General features: G+C 37.5%; 1 protein-coding gene across 7 annotated transcripts in view; it reads right to left on the bottom strand.

The window, feature by feature from the left end:
- Positions 1-21,499, bottom strand: part of MAGI2 (membrane associated guanylate kinase, WW and PDZ domain containing 2) — a 979,417-nt gene that overhangs the window by 38,837 nt on the left and 919,081 nt on the right. For all 7 annotated transcript variants that reach the window (XM_040343459.1, XM_040343461.1, XM_040343462.1 and 4 more), the window contains 4 exons: positions 19,345-19,585; positions 17,613-17,633; positions 17,010-17,153; positions 3,773-3,911 (listed from right to left, as the gene is read on the bottom strand). In XM_040343459.1, coding sequence (XP_040199393.1) covers positions 3,773-3,911; positions 17,010-17,153; positions 17,613-17,633; positions 19,345-19,585 — 545 coding nt within the window. The remainder of the gene's footprint in view (positions 1-3,772; positions 3,912-17,009; positions 17,154-17,612; positions 17,634-19,344; positions 19,586-21,499) is intronic.

Here is a 21,499-nt window from a genome sequence, read left to right as displayed (position 1 = left end):
CACACAAATAATATGCTAGTCACAGGTAAAACAATGGGGGCTGTAAATGCTGATGTTCTTTCAAAAGTGCCAGGTGTCTGATGTTTATATATTTGAATAAAAGCAATGGGAAATCAGTGGTTTGGTGCATTTTAAGTACATTTCATAGTATAAAAGAAATCTGCTTTTAGTCTAGTGGGCTCTTGGGCTTTCTTTGTGCTCGGATACAGCAGGTATGATTGTTCATTGCCTCATTAAAGACATTCCCACTCACATCTTGTGTAATCTTTGGATTGGAAATGAAGGAAAATCTTTTCTAAAGGATGCAGATATATGTTTGGTTTAGCAGCGATCTGAAGGGTTAGAATCTATAACCAGATTGGGTCCTTTCCCCTCACTACCTGTGCAGTCAACAGGGTAAGAAGTCCTAACCCTTCTCTACTTCATCCAAAACAAAAAAAAACATGACCTGGAATTGCACTTTATTTTGGGCAGAGATGTGCATCCAAACATTATTATTTTTTATTTTATTTTTTAGACAGAATGCTTTTAAGTAACATATATACTATAATACTGGCTTTTACACAGTTTTTGCTAAAATTATTATTTTACCAAAAAGGAATTATAGGAACTCTTATCTAAACTAAACTAAAGCCTCCTACACACAATCAGATTTTTTGTTGCATTCTAGTCTCATGTCGAATGTGAAGAGGTTACTCACTATATGAACATTTTCGTATGAGAGAATACAACTTCAGAAATGACGTAATGTGTTGAATAGTTTTGTATGTACTCTTTTATTTCTGAGCATGCATAGTCTTGCTCTTACGATTTTTTTTCGTACGATATCAGTACTAATTAAATGAAAATCGAACGTTGAGTTCACATCTGACAACAATGTTATAGTCTGTACATGCAGCTTTTGTCTGATGAAAAAACGTAATTGGCTGTCAAAAGCACTATACTAACGATCCTAAAATCGGAAGATCGGTCGTCAGAGGAAATTTTTCTTCCGATTTTTGTATCGTGTGTACGGCCTAAAGTCATGTATGGTTTCTAGTGACAGTTGTGTAGATTTCTAAATATTACCTAGAGACAATTTAGTCTCAGTTTATGAAGCTGATGGCTGAAAATGTACAAATAAGCTTATCTTCTAAACCTGACACCTGGAATTGTTGTCGGTGCCCACTTGGCTGATGCTACATACAGTGCTGAGAGCAGCCACACAGTGCTGAAAGACAAAGGTGCATACTGTATAATATAGGGGATGCAGCAACTAGTAAATAAAATAGTTCCTGTGGGCCAGCTTGGCCCAGATCAACTATTTAAAGTGAAAAGAAAAATGTTAGGCTTTAAATTGAATGGCTGTGGAGTGGTGGTAGGGGTTAAGGAAAAATGTATTGAGAGAATATGGAGGCTGCAACTCATAACTTCTCATTTGTTTGTTGTCTATCTGTATTTTGATCCAATAGCTTCAGCATTTATGGAGGCACCAACATAGAGCAAATACGTCGCAGAGCAGTAGTTCTGACTTTGCTATGACTTTTAATCTGCGACCTTGTTCTAGATCAGTGATTTAGAAAGTAAAAACATAGTGAATGTTTATACCTTAGGTCCAAGGCCCTGAAAATAAAGACCTCAACTATATTTGATGCTAAAAAAATACTTAAAATGCCTGTTATACAGGAGCAAGAGTACTTTTTGCCTGGAAAAACAGTCTTTTGCTGTCTTTAAGCGCTTCTGGACTGCCCCATGTACATTTACTGCAGCTGGGCGGCTTCTCTGTGCAAAATCACGTACCTGTATGTGATTTCTCTCTTTCTAGTCTAGGGCCCGCAAGCGCGCCACTGGTGACTAGCTTCCGCTGTGATTGAACAATTGGTGAGTTCAAGTGGGCTCCGAGGCAGACAGAACGGCGGTCTGCCCATGTAAACAAGACAGATTCCTTGCCAGTGTCATTAGTACAGTTGCAGTGCATATTATTTACCACGGATTGCTGTATTGGTGTCGCTGCCAGTCACATGTAAGTAAGTGTCTCTCATCGCCTTACACTGACAGAGTGTGTGGTGAGGAGAGCCGATCAGCAGCATCTCCTCGCAGGGTACAGCAAGACAGGTAATTGGGGCACTGATCATCAGTGCCCTGATTACAATAAATTGCCAGCAATCAGTGCCCATTAATGATGCCATTCAGTGCTGGCTTTCAGTGCCACCCATCAGTGCCCATCAGTGCCCCCTATCCGTGTCACCCATCAGTGCCACCCATCAGTGCTGCCTATCAGTGCCACCCATCAGTGCTGCCTCATCAGTGCCCATCAGGGCAGCTTCATCTTTGTACAAAATAAAAACCCAGCGGTGAATAAATATCACCAAAAGAAAGCTCTATTTGTGTGAGGGTAATTATAAAAATTTCACATGGTTACAATGTAGAATGACCACGCAATTGTCATTCAAAGGTTGATAGCGCTGAAAGCTGAAAAATAGCCTGGGCAGAAAGGTGAACATATCTTTGCATTTAATTCTGCATTTAAAATCTTTGCATTTGCTCTGTCAGTAAAATGTCCATGTTTTGTCAGTAAAAAATGCTGCAGGATATTGACAACACTGCAAGAAAGTCAATTTGATAGACTATAGAGGCAGCTCTGGCCCCTATTTTTTAATCACTTGCCGCCCGCCCACCATCAAGTGACCTAGGAATGGCGTGGCTCTTGTTATGGGTGGACATCATATGATGGTGCACCCAAACTGCCATTCCCATGCGCCTGTGGGGACGCGCAGAGCGGCGATCGTGGCCACGCCAAGTTGGTTGAACACGGCATGACCACGATCTCTGATCTTTGGTGATATTTAATCACTGCTGGGTTTTTTATTTTTTACAAAAAAAGACAGAAAACTTTGAAAAAAAAACATTTTTCTTAGGTGCTGTCAGTACATTTTGTAAATAAGATTTTTGTTTAAATATTTTAAAATGTTTTAATGTACTTAAAAAATGTAGTCACTGTTGGGCACCAAGGACAACCACTTTGAAGCCTCTCTACAGCAGGCAGAGTTAAGAATGGGAGAGCGAGAAGCAGAACAGGAAGTCAATCTGTTTTGTTGTAGTGTTTATGTGCTAACAAGAAATATACCAACAGGAGGACAGAGCAGAGTGACAGTGCGTTTAATTCAGTCTATGACTTCTCTTTTTTATTGTCTAGTCACAATGTGGGGCAGGGATAAGACTGTATTACTTCACTGCATTAGAAAAAAAATCTCCTGTACTTCATAACAGGGCTGTGCTTTGTGATAGAACTGTTAACATTTCGGGAATGGATGGAGAGAAATACAAATCCTTTAGTGAGTAAAATGTTTAATTAAATGTATTTTATCTGTTTTAAATATTTGCCTGATGTTCAACTTTATCTACATTTTAGACACAATCACATGGCAAGTTCTGAGTGAACTTCTACAATCTTCTTGCTTTACACTCGTTTTTTTTTTTGTGTACAGTCTAATATCTTAATTATCTTTTTCAAATACGCAACTTAAGTTTTTAAAAGATTTTCCTCAATGCTAAAATAATTTCCTCTGGACCAAGGTACAAACTGCAGAGTGATTTAATTTCTGTTACACTCAGATGCCAATATTTTGTGAAGGGTGTTTGTACTACACGAACAATGACTTCTTAGGAGGCTTTCATCTGTGGCGCTCATAAATTATTTATAGTCTGAGCTAAAAATGCATTTCCATAAAAAGTAAGAACATTTCTTCAACAGTTTATGTGCAAAGAATACATTAGAAACGTGAAAACCCACCATACTCTGGGACCTGCCCTGTTCCACGCTTTAGTAACAGCTTTACTCTTCTTCCTCCGGATTTAATGAGTTCTATTGCTCTAGCATGTGTCATGTCTCGTGTGCTTTCCCCGTTGATTTCTATGATTTGATCACCGACCTGTCAAGTAGAAAAAAGAGATCAAATAAAAGCAAGTCGTTTAATAAAAATGTATGTTTTCAAAGAATAACATTTTGCTCAACATGTTACAAAATGACATTTTAGTCATACATCAAGGCAAACGTACTGTGATGGCTTAGACAACTATATCTCCGATAAACTCTATAATTCAAGATAATTAACTAGAGCTTTAGAAAGTTCAGGTGTACAATACAGTTGTCAACAGCAATGTGATACAACAAACTATTGCAATGCTTTCAATCTTTTGCTATGCTTTTATCTATTGTACACCAAGCTGGTGGTTGGTTTTCAAGCTGCGATGCAACAGGCTCTTGCAATGCTTTCCATCTCATTTATAGCGCCCCAAGCTGGAGGCTGATTTTCAAGCTGCGATGCAACAGGCTTTTGCAATGCTTTCACTCTCATCTATAATGCATGGATCTAGAGGCTGATTTACAAGTTGAGACGCAACAGGCTCTTGAAATGCTTTCCATCTCATCTATAATATATCAAGCTGGAGGCTGATTTTCAAGTTGAGATGCAACAGGCTCTTGCAGTGCTTTTAATCAAATCTAATCTCTACACCAAGCTAGAGGTTAATTTTTTTATTTTTTTGGGGTTTAAATATATTTTATTGATTTTTAGAAAAAGGACATGTTAAAAAAAAACATATATATTTACACACCTAAACATATAACATCACAATGCACGTACATTAGACATAGTACATATCGTATATTTTCCTATGGGAATCCTACTGTACAAATAGTCCCAGATATCGTCTTATAAACTTACGTCTCTTCCTCACTTATTTAAGACATAACATTCCTGAAGTCCATAGATCATATAACTTCTCATCTCTCTCCCTTCTCAGCTCTTATAACTAGTCACTTACTGAGGTTAATTTTCAAGTTGAAATAAAATTGTTTATATGTATGTATATATATATATATATATATATATATATATATATATATATATATATATAAGCATTAACTGCAGGGTTCCTGCTTTTCTGTAAGTAGGGATGAATTTGCCAGGCCTGTGCCTAGGGGTCAGTATGTTGTTTTGGCATCTGGAACCTGGCAAATAAATTTTTTACCCAAACTCAACCAATAATACCCGCGCTACCCGTACTCCAAATACAGCTGCTGTACAAAAAAACACACACAAAGACTAAGTCACGTGTCCAGTGACGTAACGCGTGGGAGAGGAGCTACGAATGGGACGGATTATACATCCGAATGAGGAGACACATCGTATGCTGAGCAGCCAAATGAGGATTGTTTGTTTGCTGATATAAATCGGTGGATTCGTGAGTGTGACCTATCTCAAGCCTGTCAATTGTTTTTATATGGTTTGTGTATCTGTGCAATGAGGTTTTTCCTTTTGTCTCTCTGTTTTTTACATGAGCTGCACAACTGTGGAAGACTTTATACTCATATGTGAAGCAATCAGCTTGGAGTCTGTAGAACCTGGTCGCCCCATACCTATCTTTCAAGCCAGTACACGGCACTTGCACACAGTAGGTGTATTGTATTTGCATGCATTTAGTATGCATTTGGACTAATTATATTTACACATGTACTGATTTTGAATCACTCATGGTTTGTGTTTATTTTTTCACATCACAGAAGTTAATACCCAGCGCATATTAATACTATTGATTTTTCACTTTTTTTGTTTGACTAACATATCATATGCTGCGTTTATTATTTAGTCATTTTTTTGATGTTACATATTATTAAGTATTTAGTAGCGCTGTAGTACTATTCTTTTATTCATTAACCTAATCTAGTGCCGTATCGCAAAAAATGCCCATGTTATTAAAGGGGTAAAACCTTTCAGGACTGAAGTGGTTAAATAAGTTAATTGACCAGATTCATTTATTATTGCCAAGGAAATGAAATAATGCTCAAGTTGATAGTTGTTAAAAAGACTGAATTTAACCACTTCAGCCCCGGGCCATTTGGGTGTTCAAAGACCAGGCCACTTTTTGCGATTTGGCATTGCAATATTTTTTACTTTTTGCTATAATAAATATCCCCAAAAAATATATAAAAAAAACATTTTTTTCTCCAGTTTAGGCCGATACGCATTCTTCTACATATTATTGTTAAAAAAAATTGCATGAAGTGTTTATTGATTGGTTTGCGAAAAAGTTATAGCGTTTAAAAAATAGGGGATAGTTTTATGGCATTTTTATTATTATTATTTTTTTACTAGTAATGGCGGCGATCAGTGATTTTTTTTGGGACTGCGACCACACGGCAGGCATTTAAAGGGCCACGTACAGGTACGTGATAATGCCTGTCCGTGACATTCTGACGACGTATATATGGCGTGGGTGGTCCTTAAGCAGTTAAATAAGTCTTCCTTTGTTAATGTCTATTACATGGTAGGAGTAGTATTTTATATGATAAAGATATGATTATTTATTATTTCATTTAGGCTCACAGTAAACCCAGCCATAGATGGTTCGAATCTTAGGCTGGTTCAGCAGGGAGGTTTGATCCATGTAGGGGCAGGCTAATTATGCCCAAGTCGACCCATTGATTATGCCCAAGTTGACCCATTGATCATTGTCAGCGGCTATAGTGACTAGCAATAATCATTGTGTTCTCCCTGCAGCAAAAGGTTCCCTGTGCCCCCCACCGGGAGAGCACAACAGCTCTGTGGGAAGGATCCCCCATCAACACTGCCTGTGCTGAGTGGGGAATCAAGCTATTTTCTTTCCTGCAACTGTAATTGCAGGAAAGAAAACCACATAATCCATGGCTTGCCTAAGTGACAAGGACAGAGCATTTATGACAAATATTTTTGTGCTCTTTTTTTTCTCTACTCATCTTTTCTGACTGTTTTTCACTAGTTTTACATTTGGCTAGGGTCAGTGTTACTACTGGTAGCATGAGGCGATACTTGGACCCTATAAAGGTTACACAGGCAGTCCAACTCCTTCAGGATGGCACATCAATACGTGTCATTGCCAGAAGATTTGCCTTGTCGCCCAGCACAGTCTCAAAAGCATGAAGGAGATTCCAGGAGACAGGCAGTTACTTTAGGAGAGCTGGACAGAGCCGTAGAAGGTCCTTAACCCATCAGCAAGACCGGTATCTGCTCCTTTGTGCAAGGAGGAACAGGATGAGCACTGTCAGAGCCCTACAAAATGACCTCCAGCAGGCCACTGGTGTGAATGTCTCTGAACAAACAATCAGATACAGACTTCATGGGGGTGTCCTGAGGTCCCGACAACCTCTAGTGTGCTCTGTGTTCACTGCCGGACACTGTGGAGCTCGATTAGCATTTTCCATTGAACACCAGAATTGGCAGGTCCGCCACTGGTGCCCAATGCTTTCACAGATGAGAGCAGGTTCACCCTGAGCATATGTGACAGACGAGAAAGGATCTGGAGAAGCCGCAGAGAACTTTATGTTGCCTTTAACATCGCTCAGCATGACCGGTTTGGTGGTGGGTTAGTGATGGTCTGGGGAGGCATATCCATGGAGGGACGCGCAGACCTCTACAGGCTACACAATGGCACCCTGACTGCCATTGGGTATCGGGATGAAATCCTTGGACCCATTGTCAGACCCTTCGCTGGTGCAGTGGGTCCTGGGTTCCTCCTGGCGCACGACAATGCCCGGCCTCATGTGGAGAGAGCATGCAGCCAGTTCCTGGAGAATGAAAAAATTGATACCATTGAATGGCCCCCATGCTCACCTGACCTAAATCCAAAAGAACACCTCTGGCACATTATGTTTCGGTCCATCCGATGCCGCCAGGTTGCACCTCAGTCTGTTCAGGAGCTCAGTGATGCTCTGGTCCATATCTGGGAGGAAACCAGGACACCACCTGTTGTCTCATTAGGAGCATGCCCTGATGTTGTCAGGCATGCATACAAGCACTTGGGGGCCATACAAACTACTGAGGACCATTTTGAGTTGTTGCAATGAAATTTCAGCATAATGGACTAGCTTGCTGCATAATTTTTTCACTTTATTTTTCGGGGTGTCTTTGAATTCAGCCCTCTTTAGGTGGATAATTTTCATTTCCATCAAATGATGTGCCATTCTTTTATTCCTAACACATCACCCAGTCCATATCAGTATAGATATCCAGCATGAGATGTTTTCCTGTTGAGATCTCATATGTTTTCAAAGTGTTCCTTAAATTTTTTTGAGCAGTGTGTATATATATTTGTTTTCTGTGTATATTATATATATATATATATTCTTTAATTTTTTTTAATTACTGATATATGTGGGCATGTTTCAATTGCATTTATCAACATGTCTAATAATGTTCTCAATTAGTTTGATAAAAGCTATGGAGATCTTTATTTTAATTTAAGTGATGTAAATATTATTACATCTGTACCTTGCTGGCCCCAACAATAATTGCTTTAACAGCAATAACTGTTAAGCCCGGTTCACACTGGTGCGATACGAGAACCCTGCAAATCCACTGGGGGTTCCAGCATCGCACCCGACTTGCACGCAGTTAACACTGCCGTATGCAAATTTCTGGGGAGTGTCATTATTAATGACACCCCCATTTTAGCTTGCATATCACACTGCAAACTAACAGTTCAGACATTAATCGGATCGCATATGTGTGAACACACATGCGATCCGATTCTGGTCCGAACAGAAAAAAGGGTCCTGTGCGTGTTTGGACTGAATGCGGTGCGATATCAGCCATACTATCTGTATGGCTGAAATCACAACCGCACAGACATCGCATGTATTGTGAACAGCAGTTCGCTGCAAATTACATGCGATGTCTGGCATCGCACAAGTGTGAACTGGGCCTAATAGCTACTTAAAAAACCTTAGGTGCATGGGTTTCATGTTTTTGTCCAGCCAGTGGTGCTTAACCCAAATCAAAGAGAACCAGTCACAAGCGAGCTCATCTAAGAATCGTAATATTTAAACTTTATTTTGCGTATATTACTCCTAAAAGATTAGTATTTTACCATTATTTATGTATCTTTTCAAACATAATAAATAATCTTGAATAAGTCCATTTGTCCAGTTTTCTTTAAAGTGGCACCAGCACACATCTCCTGTGTTTTTCTGTACAGGTGGTTGCTGCTTCGGGAACAGATGAGGACCTGCATCGGCAATCACTCACACATATGTAAATCAGCTTTAGAGCTTTTACATTGCAGGACTTACCTCTTTGAGTTAAGTCCTTAGTTGCTACTTTGCAAAAAAATTCCAAAAACCAAAAACAAACATTTATTCTGATGCGTAAATATGATGATAAATATGATTATAAATATATAAATATAAAATATAATATGATAATAAATATGATTATAAATATATAAATATAAAATATAAATAAATATGATGGGTACATATTGATTGAAACTATGTTTGTGCTTCATTAAATATAATTTTAGGTCATCCTACCCTACCCAGGGTACACATTCCCTATTGCCATTTCACTTCACATTTGCAATGTTATTACCTTTATTAAATAACACTGAAAATGTAAAAAAAAAATCCCTATAGCTAGTAACCAACCACTGGAACAATGTCTACCTCATAAGCACAATTCTTTTACTCTGCACAGGCTAAAGACATAGTGAGATGAGAAGAACTGACATTTTGATCTAAGTGTATTGAAACAGTATAATATGATTATTTCTTGTTTCTTTCTCACAACTGAACTATGACAGATATTCATATCTCATTTGTTTATGCTGTATCTTCAAACAAGAATATTGATGCCATTATACACGAAAGTGGCATAGATACAGTTTCTAGCATGATGGGAAGTTAATGATGTGACATATCTGCCTTTGGATGTATTTATTTCTTTTTTATCCTTTTTTTTTGTATTAGATTCTCTTTCAGAAGTTTTTTAGACTCTAAACTCACCAAATTTTCTTTTAAAAATGTCTGCCTAATAACTAAAGGGAAATACACAAATGCATAAATGGTATCAGGCTGGCTGGCTACCTCCAAAAAAAGATACCGCTAAAGATACCTGGCAAATTGACTGGGTTTGGTTTACAAGACGGACCGCAAACCCAGCCAGGAATCTGCATATCCTGAACATCCTGTAATTCTTTACTGGCTTTTTTCAAGGCTAATTTGCAAGCTTTAAAAAAATAAGGCATGGGTAGCTCGGCACTGCAATGGGGGACATGTATCAATGCAACACATTTTCAGATAATAGTGTGCAACCTGGAGAGGGCCTTTTTTTACCACTTCAGCCCTGGAATAATTGGCTGCTCAATGACCAGTCCATTTTTGCGACACAGCACTGCATCGCTTTAACTGACAATTGTCGTGTGATGTGCAGTTTATATTTTTTGCGCTATAAACAAAATAAAGCATACATTTTGAACAAAACACAATATTTTGCACTTTTTGCTATAATAAATAGCAAGTTTTTTTTTAAAAAAAAAAGCATTTTTTTCCTCAGTTTTTTTTATATCAGGACTGCGACATCATGGCGGACATATCGGACACTTTTGACACATTTTTGGGACCATTGGCATTTCTACAGTGATCAGTGCTATAAAAATGCACTGATTACTGTGTAAATGTCTAATGTTGTACAAGCTTACAGTAACCTTATAGGTGAAGTGAATGGTTTAGCTGCTATAGAATCCAAAGTGTGTGGGTTTGCAAATATCTATGCAGTAGCATGTTACCTGCTTGAGATCAAAGATTTCAAACTAAAAGTGTAAGTAGTATGAGTCTCTCGCAAGCCTGTAAATTATCAGTGTTTTCTTGTGTCTGGATCAGGGTAGTTGTGTTTTTACTGCTGACAAGCATGCAGGTCTGTTTTTGGAAAGCAACGCTTTCAACTTATTTTTATTCCTCCATCAAAAGCAATGCTTTTAGAGAATGTGTACCTGCCAGACAGATTAAATGATTCACCAATTAAGCTTAGCCATAACACAATTGCTGCCTACATCTTACATGGCATTTTTTATTTATTATTTTTTCCAACAGCATGCTGCCTTTGTACACCTACATTGTGTTTCTCTAGCCAGTTAAAGGTAAATTAAGAAGGCCACAACCTTCTTTCTAACATAGGTTTGCAGTAATTCCAGAAAATGTCTTCATCCATGGTTATGGGTGATACAATTGTAGAGGCTGCAATAATTACAAACGTATTAGGTTTGTTGTTTTTAAATACTGTTTGCAACTGATGTATTAAATTAAACTTTTAGGAAAAAGGTAAGAATGGTCCTATTTATACTATAGCTAATATGGACCTATATGAATTTATACTTTGCCTCTTGGAACCCGTAACTATATGAATACATGTCATTAATGACACATTTTTAGTAGGTGGTATGTGCCAGTGGGTGTGACAGTGGGCATAATGTGGAGAACAGGCATTCAGAGGTTATTATTGGTTGCCGTATGTGCAACAGAGAAGTGCCAGTGGGTGTAACATCATGTGCAGAAGAGGAGTTCAGAGGGTATTACTGGTGGCAGTATGTGCTGAAGTGAATGCAGTGGGTAAAACTGCAGTTAAAGCGAAGTTCCACCCTAAAAATGTATTTTCTATTAACAGCTTGCCTTTAATGTAAAAAATAAATAAAAAAATAATATTTTTTTTACTCACTTCTATCTGGCCTACTTCCTAGTCCTAGGTGGTTCAACTTCCTGTCCTAAGACCCCATTGCCTCCTGGGAAAGGATGACACTCATATCCCAAGAGTCTCTGGGCATTACTTTGCCTAAAAATCGCCCAGCTTGCACCTCTTCCTGAAAACCAGGAAGAAAAATGGAACTGGGCTTCACATGCCCACACATATGATGGATATGGCCACAACATGAGCTGGAGGATATAAGGCAAGTGTTTGCAATGATTTCTGGAACGATTGGGGAGCTATTAATATGTTTTAGGGACTATTTAATGTGATTAATTTTAGCTTGCAAAAAAAAATAAAAAATTATGCCCGGAACCCCGCTTTATTATGCAATGAAGAGGAGTATGGAGGGTATGACTGCAGGCAGTATGTGTAGAAAATCTCCATCTGCTCAGCACCATGACAGAAGAGGCCTAGGTTCAGGGAACTGCTACACTTATAATTATTACTCAACAGTGCAATGAAATGGCCACATAATGAAATGTTAATTAATATGCAATATTAAACAATTTCATTGGTTATTACCCCTAATTTTACCAAATCTGGGCCGAAGATGCTTTCTAGCACACCACTGTCTTGAGGACGCTGTCATTTTCATTCTACGTGATGTTCCATTTTTAACCACTAAGTACGCTTATAACTAAGAACATAAAAAGCTAAAACTAAACTTTCACAAAGCCGTAAAAATGTTATGAGTAAGAAAGATTTTTTTTTTCCTAATGCAATAGTTATACACTGGATTTATAGTACTCAGGTGTTTTAAATTTGGAATTACTGTGTTCCTAATATTGTTGTTTTTCCGCCTTGCATATTATAGGATAATACAACTCTGTCACATCTATTATTTAGCCAAACAAAACAATAAAAAGACTGCCTATAGAACAACGTCCAGGGGAGCAGTTGTTTTAATGTCTTTTTTCTGACAAGGCACATTGATGTGTTACAGAATTTATTAAGCGACCTTGGAAGCCAGTGATAGTTCAGTAGTTACATGGCAGTTCAAGAATTTTCATTTCTCCCTCAAGCTGTTAATGAACAACATGTCAAAACCTTAGTGCAGAAATCAGCTGAAGTGGTAGATGAATCCAATTCAAGCATTAAGTGAAAGAAAGCCTACAGTTAATTCTTCACAGTTCTGTACTCTTGTAAGGGAAAATTCAACCGAATGCAATCAGAATTAACACAGCATTGCTTTGAGCTAAAGCACATACATTTAGAGAGGAAAGGATATATATATATATATATATATATATATATATATATATATATATATATATGTATATACACACGCTGAGACAATAAATTATAAAAGAATATTAGGGATAATTAGATTTCATTATACTGAAAGTCAACGTCAAATGGATTTTTTTTTAGGGCATGGAAAATATCATAAAACTAAACTATGCTATTAAAAGTCATTCACAGGCTGCTGATAAGGAACAGTACATACAGTATCTCACAAAAGTGAGTACACCCCTCACATTTTTGTAAATATTTTATTATATCTTTTAATGTGACAACACTGAAGATATGACACTTTGCTACATTGTAAAGTAGTGAGTGTACAGCATGTATAACGGTGTAAATTTGCTGTCCCCTCAAAATAATTCAACACACAGCCATTAATGTCTAAACTGCTGGCAACAAAGGTGAGTACAGAGTAGACAATGGTACTTGTAATCTTCTTTTTACAGCCAAGTGGAATTCCTGTTGGTTGTTCCAGGAAAAAGATCCCTGGGAGAGCCTGTCATGCCGTGTACACACAATCAGAATTTCCGACAAGAAAATTTTGATGTGAGCTTTTGGTCAGATAAACCCAACCGTGTGTAGGCCCCATTGGACTTTTTCTGTCGGAATTTCCGACAGCAAAAATTTGAGAGCTGGTTCTCAAATTTTCCGACGGGAAAAGTTCTTGTCGGAAATTTCGATCGGTTTTTGTCACTGTATGCAATTCTGACGCGCAAAAAAAACACGCATGCTCAGAATCAATTTGATGCATGCTCGAAATCATTGAACTGCTCGCTGTAGTGTTGTACGTCACCGCATGCTTGACGATCGGAATTTTGTGTGACCATGTGTATGCAACACAAGTTTGAGCCAAAATTCCGTCGGAAACAAAGATCCAATGAATTTACGATTGTGTGTACGCAGCATTAGAGCCCTGGCCACAGGCGATATAACAAGATGACTAAAAAAAAATGCAGAGCCGCTCTGAGTGACGTCACGGTGTTCCCTATCTATACTGCCAACTACGTTCGATTGAACCATCAATCTTTCTAAAGGAATGCTGCAAAAAGGACAGAGTGCTCTTTATATTGCACTCTTCCTCCTCCTTCTATGGTTAACTCCTCCTTTGCTGGAAAAAAATGTCCTCTCTCCCTTTATCTTCCAACAGGCTGGAGTAGCAGAACAAATCCATCATGTCAATTTGTTAAACATTCATCTACAAACACTTTTTTTCCTCAAATAAAAATGTGATATGCAAAGAGCCCTATGTCACTATTTCTTTTTCTTTCCACCTCAGAGAACTCTGTCAAGAGACTTATTCAGTTTTGCGTTCATTCACTGTCTCAATTACAGTTCACATCATTGTGGTATTTCTTCAAGACTTTTTTCTTTCTTATTTTTTATTTTTTTATATCTTTATTATGTCACTATTTAACCCCCGTGGTTCACGTTTAGTCCTACCCATGTAGACCCTGATGCAGGGACAACAAGTTATAAAATCATTAATGTTATGATAATGTGAGTTTGGGGGGAAATAAACGTTCTTTAAACATTTTAAAGCCTTTTAAATATTTTGGATGAGTAACTTCTGATGTTAATTTTTTTTTTTACATTTGAACAGTGGGTGCTATATCTAATCCTTGGCTTCTTCTTCTAAGACTCATGTTTATTAAGAATAAATCTGTGTCTTTGTGGGAGTTTAGAGAAAAGGATCATTGAGTAAATCCCAATGTTTGTTGATGATCTGCCTCTCAACAGAGACAGAACAAAACAATTGCTAAATCAAACTTATTTTTTTGCATCATTCTTCTTCCTGTTGCTGGATTCTTATAATAAGGCTTCCCTGGATTGATGTTCTACCTGCTCCGCTTCCTCTTACAAACTATCTTTTGTATATTGTCTCTCAAACTGAGCCATCAATCTTGTTGCTTCTTCCTTGTAGTCATTGCATTTTTGCAAGCGCTGATTGAATTATTATTTACTCATTTTGTTACTGGACTTCTGGAGGATCTGTCAAATTCAGTTCAGCTGCAACAACTTTCATTTTGGGGCTCTATTTCCTCTTACTTGTGGTGAAGTATTACCATTTTTTTAACTGTTTCCCTTCCAGCAACTGTAAATGAATAGCTGGACAGAAGCAGCACCGATGTGGGTGGACGTACTGTACCTGTACACCCTCCCATATCCACTGCTTGTGCTTGCTCCCTGTTCACTGGACACAGAGGAACACTGATGTTTGTACCAGGTCACTGTGAACAACCTTGGTACCATGTAATCTCTGTAGCCAATCAGTGATCACATGGACAGTAGTAAATAATATGCTATTTTCTGGTATCTTTGTTTACTACTGTGTGATCTCTGCGATTGGTACCAGAGATCACATGACACAGGGCCAATCACAGAAGCCCTGTACCATGTGATAGTTGTGGCCAATCACATTTATTACAGTTTTTCTCAATGGCTACAGGGATGCAGCCAGAGGGAGGGAGAAATGATTGATTTTACAGCCATCATGGCTGTAAAGCAATCACAGTATAAAGAAAATGCAAATACCTCCCCAGAGTAGTACAGTGTCCCCAGTAGCAGTCTGTGCATTTGATACCTAGGAACTTGCTTTTAAAATTTAACCGATGGACGCCTAACCGATAGGTCAAAACCGATCGTTAGTACGCACGACCATCAGTTAAAAATCCACGCATGCTCAGAATCAAGTCGACGCATGCTTGGAAGCATTGAACTTTGTTTTTTTCAGCACGTCGTTGTGTTTTATGTCACCGCGTTCTGACACGATCGGTTATTTAACCTATGGTGTGTAGGCACATCAGACCATCAATCAGCTTCATCGGTTAACTGATGAGAACGGTCCTTCGGACCGCTCTCATCGGATGGACTGATCGTGTGTACGAGGCTTTAGAGTTCCTGATCACTGCCACACCTGTGCAGTGTTACATTTGCATGCTGCATTCGGCAACCCTGGCTTTTTTTATTGATTATTTTTCTGCCTGCTGCCTGGACCAATCCTTTGTCTGTTTGCTGACCACCTATTTTCCTGTGGCTTGCAGTTAACCAACTGCACATCGTGCTGACTATGCTCCTGTGAGACACCAGTTCCAGCCATCTCCTGCAGACAACTGCACTCCTGGAACTACAGGAACTCTTTTGTTTTTCCTTTCTTCAGCCTCCTGTATTTCCTTGCAAGTGAACATGGCCCCTCTTTGGGGCAGCATGTACCAGTAGGCTAGGCTTGTTTGGCTTATAGGAGCTGAGACTGCTATAGATGATGCTAAGCTATATTCCCTGATCACTCATACAGAGGTGACCATTATGGTACATTGGTTTTGACACAATTGGTTGATCTGTGTGATACACAAAATACAATGTATGCAATCAGTTCAAAAGTATTCCTTTGCTGTATGTGAGAAATATCTTATTAAATAGACAACACTGTGTTTAAAAAAAAAAAAATTCATGTGCTTTCCACAATTTCCCCAAAAATATTTTCACGTCCAATATAAAAAATGGCAGTTTTCTCTGTTTACTTTTCAAAAAGTGGTAGTTTGGGGGGTATTTGTACTTTCCTGGCATTTTTGGGCCTCAAAAAATGAGCTAGGCAGTCAGTACATCAGGACTGATCATTTTTCAAATATATATACCATAGTTTGTGGACTGATAACTTCCATACAGACTAAATAATAATAAGAAAAATGTTATTTGGATACAATGTTGCACATAATCTAAATTATGACAGTTTTAAAGACTGAAAAATGGCATGGACTGAAAGGGGGTGAAAGTGTCTAGACTTCAAATGGTAAATGCAGAGAATATATAATATTGGAACAAGGGTTACATATCTCACAATCCTGACTGAAAATAACTGCAGTTCACCCCAAATTGTTGTGCTAAAATGTATCTGCCTGACTCAACACTCATTCTGCAGTCCAAGCCATTTCTCCTCTGCTTTTCAAATTCTTCGTAACAATATTTCCATCTTGGTAAACAATCATGCATAGATGTTATGCTTCTTCTACCATGTGAAGAAGTATAAAATGTATTGTAATAAACATACTAAAAGCATGCATGAAAAAATAACTATTTATATTTTAAGCACTTTATGCACACTTATTTAAACACAATGAAGGAGAGTTGAATTTTAGAACATATACTTTTAATATAACTGAGGACACTAAACGAAAAATAATAATAATCACATTTACATTTTCTTAAATAAATCTACATAAATGAACTCACCCTCATCCTCCCATTTCGTATTGCAGGGCCATCCTCTGCTAGTCTGAGCACATACAAGTCCATCTTGTATTCTCTGCCTCCCCGTATGCTGAAGCCGAATCCTTTAGCTCCCTTCTCCATCTCTACCGTGAAATAGTCATAATCCTGCAATATGCAGTCCAGATATGTTATGAGTTAAAACTTACTGTGATTCACTCAGAATGCCCAGCATGCAATTGGTATTAATCCCGGTTTTAAACATGGATTGTTAAACATTGTTTACAGTCTATGAAATGTTCAGCAAAGTGATGAAAAGCCTATCTCATCAGTAAAAAGGTGAAAATTGAGAATAAAAGATTAAAGGAAGAACTTCCGTTTTTACCAAATTAGACAGTGTGCACATATTTATACTCTCATAATAGTAATAATAAAAATAACAGCAATACTAATATTAATAATAATAGTAGAAGTGACCTAATGCACACGTAGTTGGACCAATTAAAGGTGCACTGAAAAGTGAAATAAAAATCAAATAGAGCTTAAGAAGATCCTAGATTCATCACTTTTTACCCATGGTAGTCTTACATTTTTGGTATCATAACTTTTATCATCAACTGTACCTACCCAAAGTTCCATATCACAGAGCTGTAATAAAACAAATGGGAAACATTGTTATGGATTTCTGCAGAAATGGCTTCTAAAAAGGTAATCTGATCGTCATCTTTGTGTACATCGACAAAATCTTATTTAACAAATGCACATAGTTTACATAATTATAAATTTACTTAAATTTTACTTAAATTTTTGTTTAAACATTCAATGAAAACTATGAAAAAATATGCAAACTTGGTCTATTTATATTAGCATGTTCTTTGTTGTCAAAAACCTTAAACAAATTCTGTAATTGCTGTAAATACAGCATGTATTTTGGCATAATATTGTATATCAAACTTTTTCAGTTCATTCATTTTTTTTTTCAATATCTTGCTTCAACAGTCTGCTTATGGTCACATAATAGCATTTCAATAAGAAAGATGTGAGGACACAGCCTTGGCATTTCTAAATAACAAGATTTCTTCTGTTTGAGCCACTCTATTGTTGATTTACTGTTTTGTTTCATGTTGTATGATCCAACTTCTTTTGAGCTTTTGTAACAAAAATCTGCTGTAGAAATCCCTTATATAACTTAAAATGCAGTGGATCTTCAAAAGAACAAACTGTACAAGTACTAACATAGCAATACAGACCCACACCATTATGCAGTGTTTTTTCCTCCAAAAATAATGCTATGCATATTTAATAAAAGTTCATCCTTTGTGGATGAACACTGTTCCAGTAGTGCTGTGGAATATGTTGTTTAAAGCAAAATGGCATTGAGCAGATTTTTTTTAAATAAGAAGAGCAGTGGTTTCCACTATAATGTTCTATGAACACAGTCCTTATGTCTTTAATATTGTAGATTTATAAGCACTTCATAAGCACAGATTCTTATGTTATCAAGTGAAGGTGACACTTCAGATTCTTATCCCTTACCCCAAAGTTTTTTGTCATGCGTCTAAGAATTGGAAACATTCTCAAATATGTAAAGAGGCCCACTTCTAAGGTCATAGCAGTACTGAAGTTTATTTTAAGGCATGTCCATCCATGAACTGGTTTCATTGACATACCAGGCTCAAAATATCCCTTTTCAGATGTCATTTTTTTTCGAGATGTCAGAAAAGTCACAAATATTTTACATTAATGACTTCTGCTTAGACCACTTCTTCAATAAAGTCAACATGTGTTGAATGTGACAGATACAAATTGTATTGATTATTGTGACTTAGAGGTAGATCAGATCATTAAGTGCCATTCATGCAGAAATACAGAGAACCTACAGGTTTCACAAACCTTTTCCCACAACTGTATACATTTCTGCATGCAAATAGCAAGGGAAGATATAGAGGGTTTAAAACAATGTCCCATTTGACAACACCTCTTAAAAAGTAAAGTCATTTGATTTTTTAATCTGATATTGGAAAAGCCAAAAACAGCACAACTAAGGGGTCTAATGAAAAAAAGCCTGAAACATTCTGAAGCCAATTGAAAAAGCCTAAACCAAAAGCCCAGTCTCCTGCTGGTTTTCAGCGATGCCATTATAATTTGCTTCTCGTTCTATACAAAAAAAATTGCATTAAAACAAGGTTTACTGAGACTGAGAAACCCATAGGAGCTCACGCCAACAGCCAGCTTATAAATATTTTGACTCAGAACTCTTCAAGGCAAAAGCTAGAGTTGCCAGATTTCATTTACTAAAAAATAATACATTTTTAATGAACTTATGAATGTGTCTTATTTGTTTTATCTATATGCTTACCTGGAACTGTCGGTAATCAGGGAGTGGATACTGCCTAGTGTCAGGAGAATGTTGCCGGTAATCTATTAGAGGAGGTTGCCTGTAGTCCAAAGGAGGAGGTTGCTGGTAATCGAGTACTGGTGGATGTCTATAATCTACAGGAGGCTGCCTGTAGTCTGTTGATGGCTGACGGTAGTCCGTAAAAGGTGGCTGCCTAATGTCTGGCTTTACATCTTGTCTGGCTTTTACCTCTGACCTGTAACTGTACAGAGAAATACACTTAAAGACCCAAAGAGGTTGTGGACTGCAATACTGTATGCAGCATTCCATAACATTTTCCATAACAATCATTACTGTACATAATGTGATTATGTTCACTCTCACTGGCTCTAAAATACTAAATATAATGATATCATTCTTATTAATGTATAAAACTTACAAACTGACTAAAATAGAAGAATACTTATTGTGCTGTTATATTTTATTTTGGAAATGTCACATTAAATACCTTCACTGGGATTCTGCAAGACCTTGAATAATCAGTAGGTATTATAACTGTGTAGGCGTACTTATGAAAGATTTATATTTGGCTCTTCATATAAAAGTCTGAGGAAGATTTTCAGAACTGGGTCTTGGAACTGAGATACCCTCTAATGTCTAAGGACTCATTCAAACTATGAGTGGCATTAACACATGTATATTAATACTACATGCTACTGTATATGTTAAGATCTGCTGAATTAAGTCAAGTTATTCATTTTAAATGGGCTGGAGGGAATCCTTATGCCGCGTACACACGACCATTTTTAATGGTCTAGAAAAAACAACGTTTTTTTCAACCCGATTATTGTTAAGCCTGCCTTGCCTACACACGATCGTGAAAAAAAAATGCTCTAGCAAAGCGCGGCGACATACAACACGTACGACGGCACTATAAAGGGGAAGTTCCATTCGGATGAAGCCACCCTTGGGGCTGATTTCGTGTTAGTAAAAGTTTGGTGAGAGAAGATTCACGCTTTTCAGTCTGTTACAGTGTGATGAATGTGCTATCTCCATTACGAACACTAGTTTTTAATGACATCGCGAAAAACGGTCGTGTGTACGCGGCATCACACATGAAAAGCAGACATCTGCATTTTTTTAATGCAGCACATTGCACCACACAATATGGGCTTTGTAGGGTACAGCAGTGTGGGTGTAGTATTGTAACAGTTTGGGATCCATTCAAAATCAATGTCATAGCGCTGTGGTGCATGCAGTACCATACAATACAAGGACACACACTAATATGCACATTTTAATGCACATTACTTTAACATACCAGTGTGAATGGGCCCTTACATTTAAATGATCTCAGGATGATAACACACACACTGACCCTGATTTGCTAAAAAAAAAGTTGAGAATTTAAACTTTCGGAGTGAATTTTTCAATAAACAATAAAGTTTTTTCCAATAGGAAAGGAGAGGGGATAATTTACGGTGCGTATTTTAACAGATTGATTGTAATGAGAAAGCACAAATTCCTTGTTTCAAAATATACAAAAATATTTTATTCATAAATACAAAAAGATCCAAAAAATACAATACAATAATTTAAAAGAAGGTGGACAACCAGTTTGTTGATTGCATTCAGTGGATAACAATGCATCAGTCAGTTGAAAATGCAGATGCAACTGGAAAAGGAAATCGCATGGACCCTACATGTTTCGCGGACTTCCGCTTCTTCAGGGAAGGGAGCGATATCCAGTCAAAATATACAACTGAAAGGTATATACAAAAGTAACCAGTAACATAAATAACGGTTTAAGGAATTCATGACCAGGGACATCAATGAGCAATTAAGCTGCAGTGTTCAGTTCAAGGAAGGAATCATGTGGATTTCACAAAATAACTGTTGAAAGGATAACAAGTGGCTACAATTACAAAGGTGTCCCAGCCTACAAACGGGACAACCATGAAAGGAAAACTAATTTGTATCTTAAACCGTTATTTATGTAAGTTACTAATGTTCTATGGTCTTACAGCAATTATTGCTAAACTATGTTAACCAATTTTTTGGTCATCTTGCCTTGATCATATATCTTTAAATAATAATGATTTTAATTCCCAGCCATTCCTTATGTTTGGCAACCTCTTTCTTATTCCCTCTGTCTCACTTGCATATTAACCCTTAC

The sequence above is a fragment of the Rana temporaria genome, chromosome 3, assembly GCF_905171775.1.
Source record: "Rana temporaria chromosome 3, aRanTem1.1, whole genome shotgun sequence".
In the NCBI taxonomy this organism is placed as follows: Eukaryota; Metazoa; Chordata; class Amphibia; order Anura; family Ranidae; genus Rana; species Rana temporaria.
Note: the sequence above shows the minus strand (reverse complement) of the source record. Positions and strands in the feature narration are given on the sequence as shown.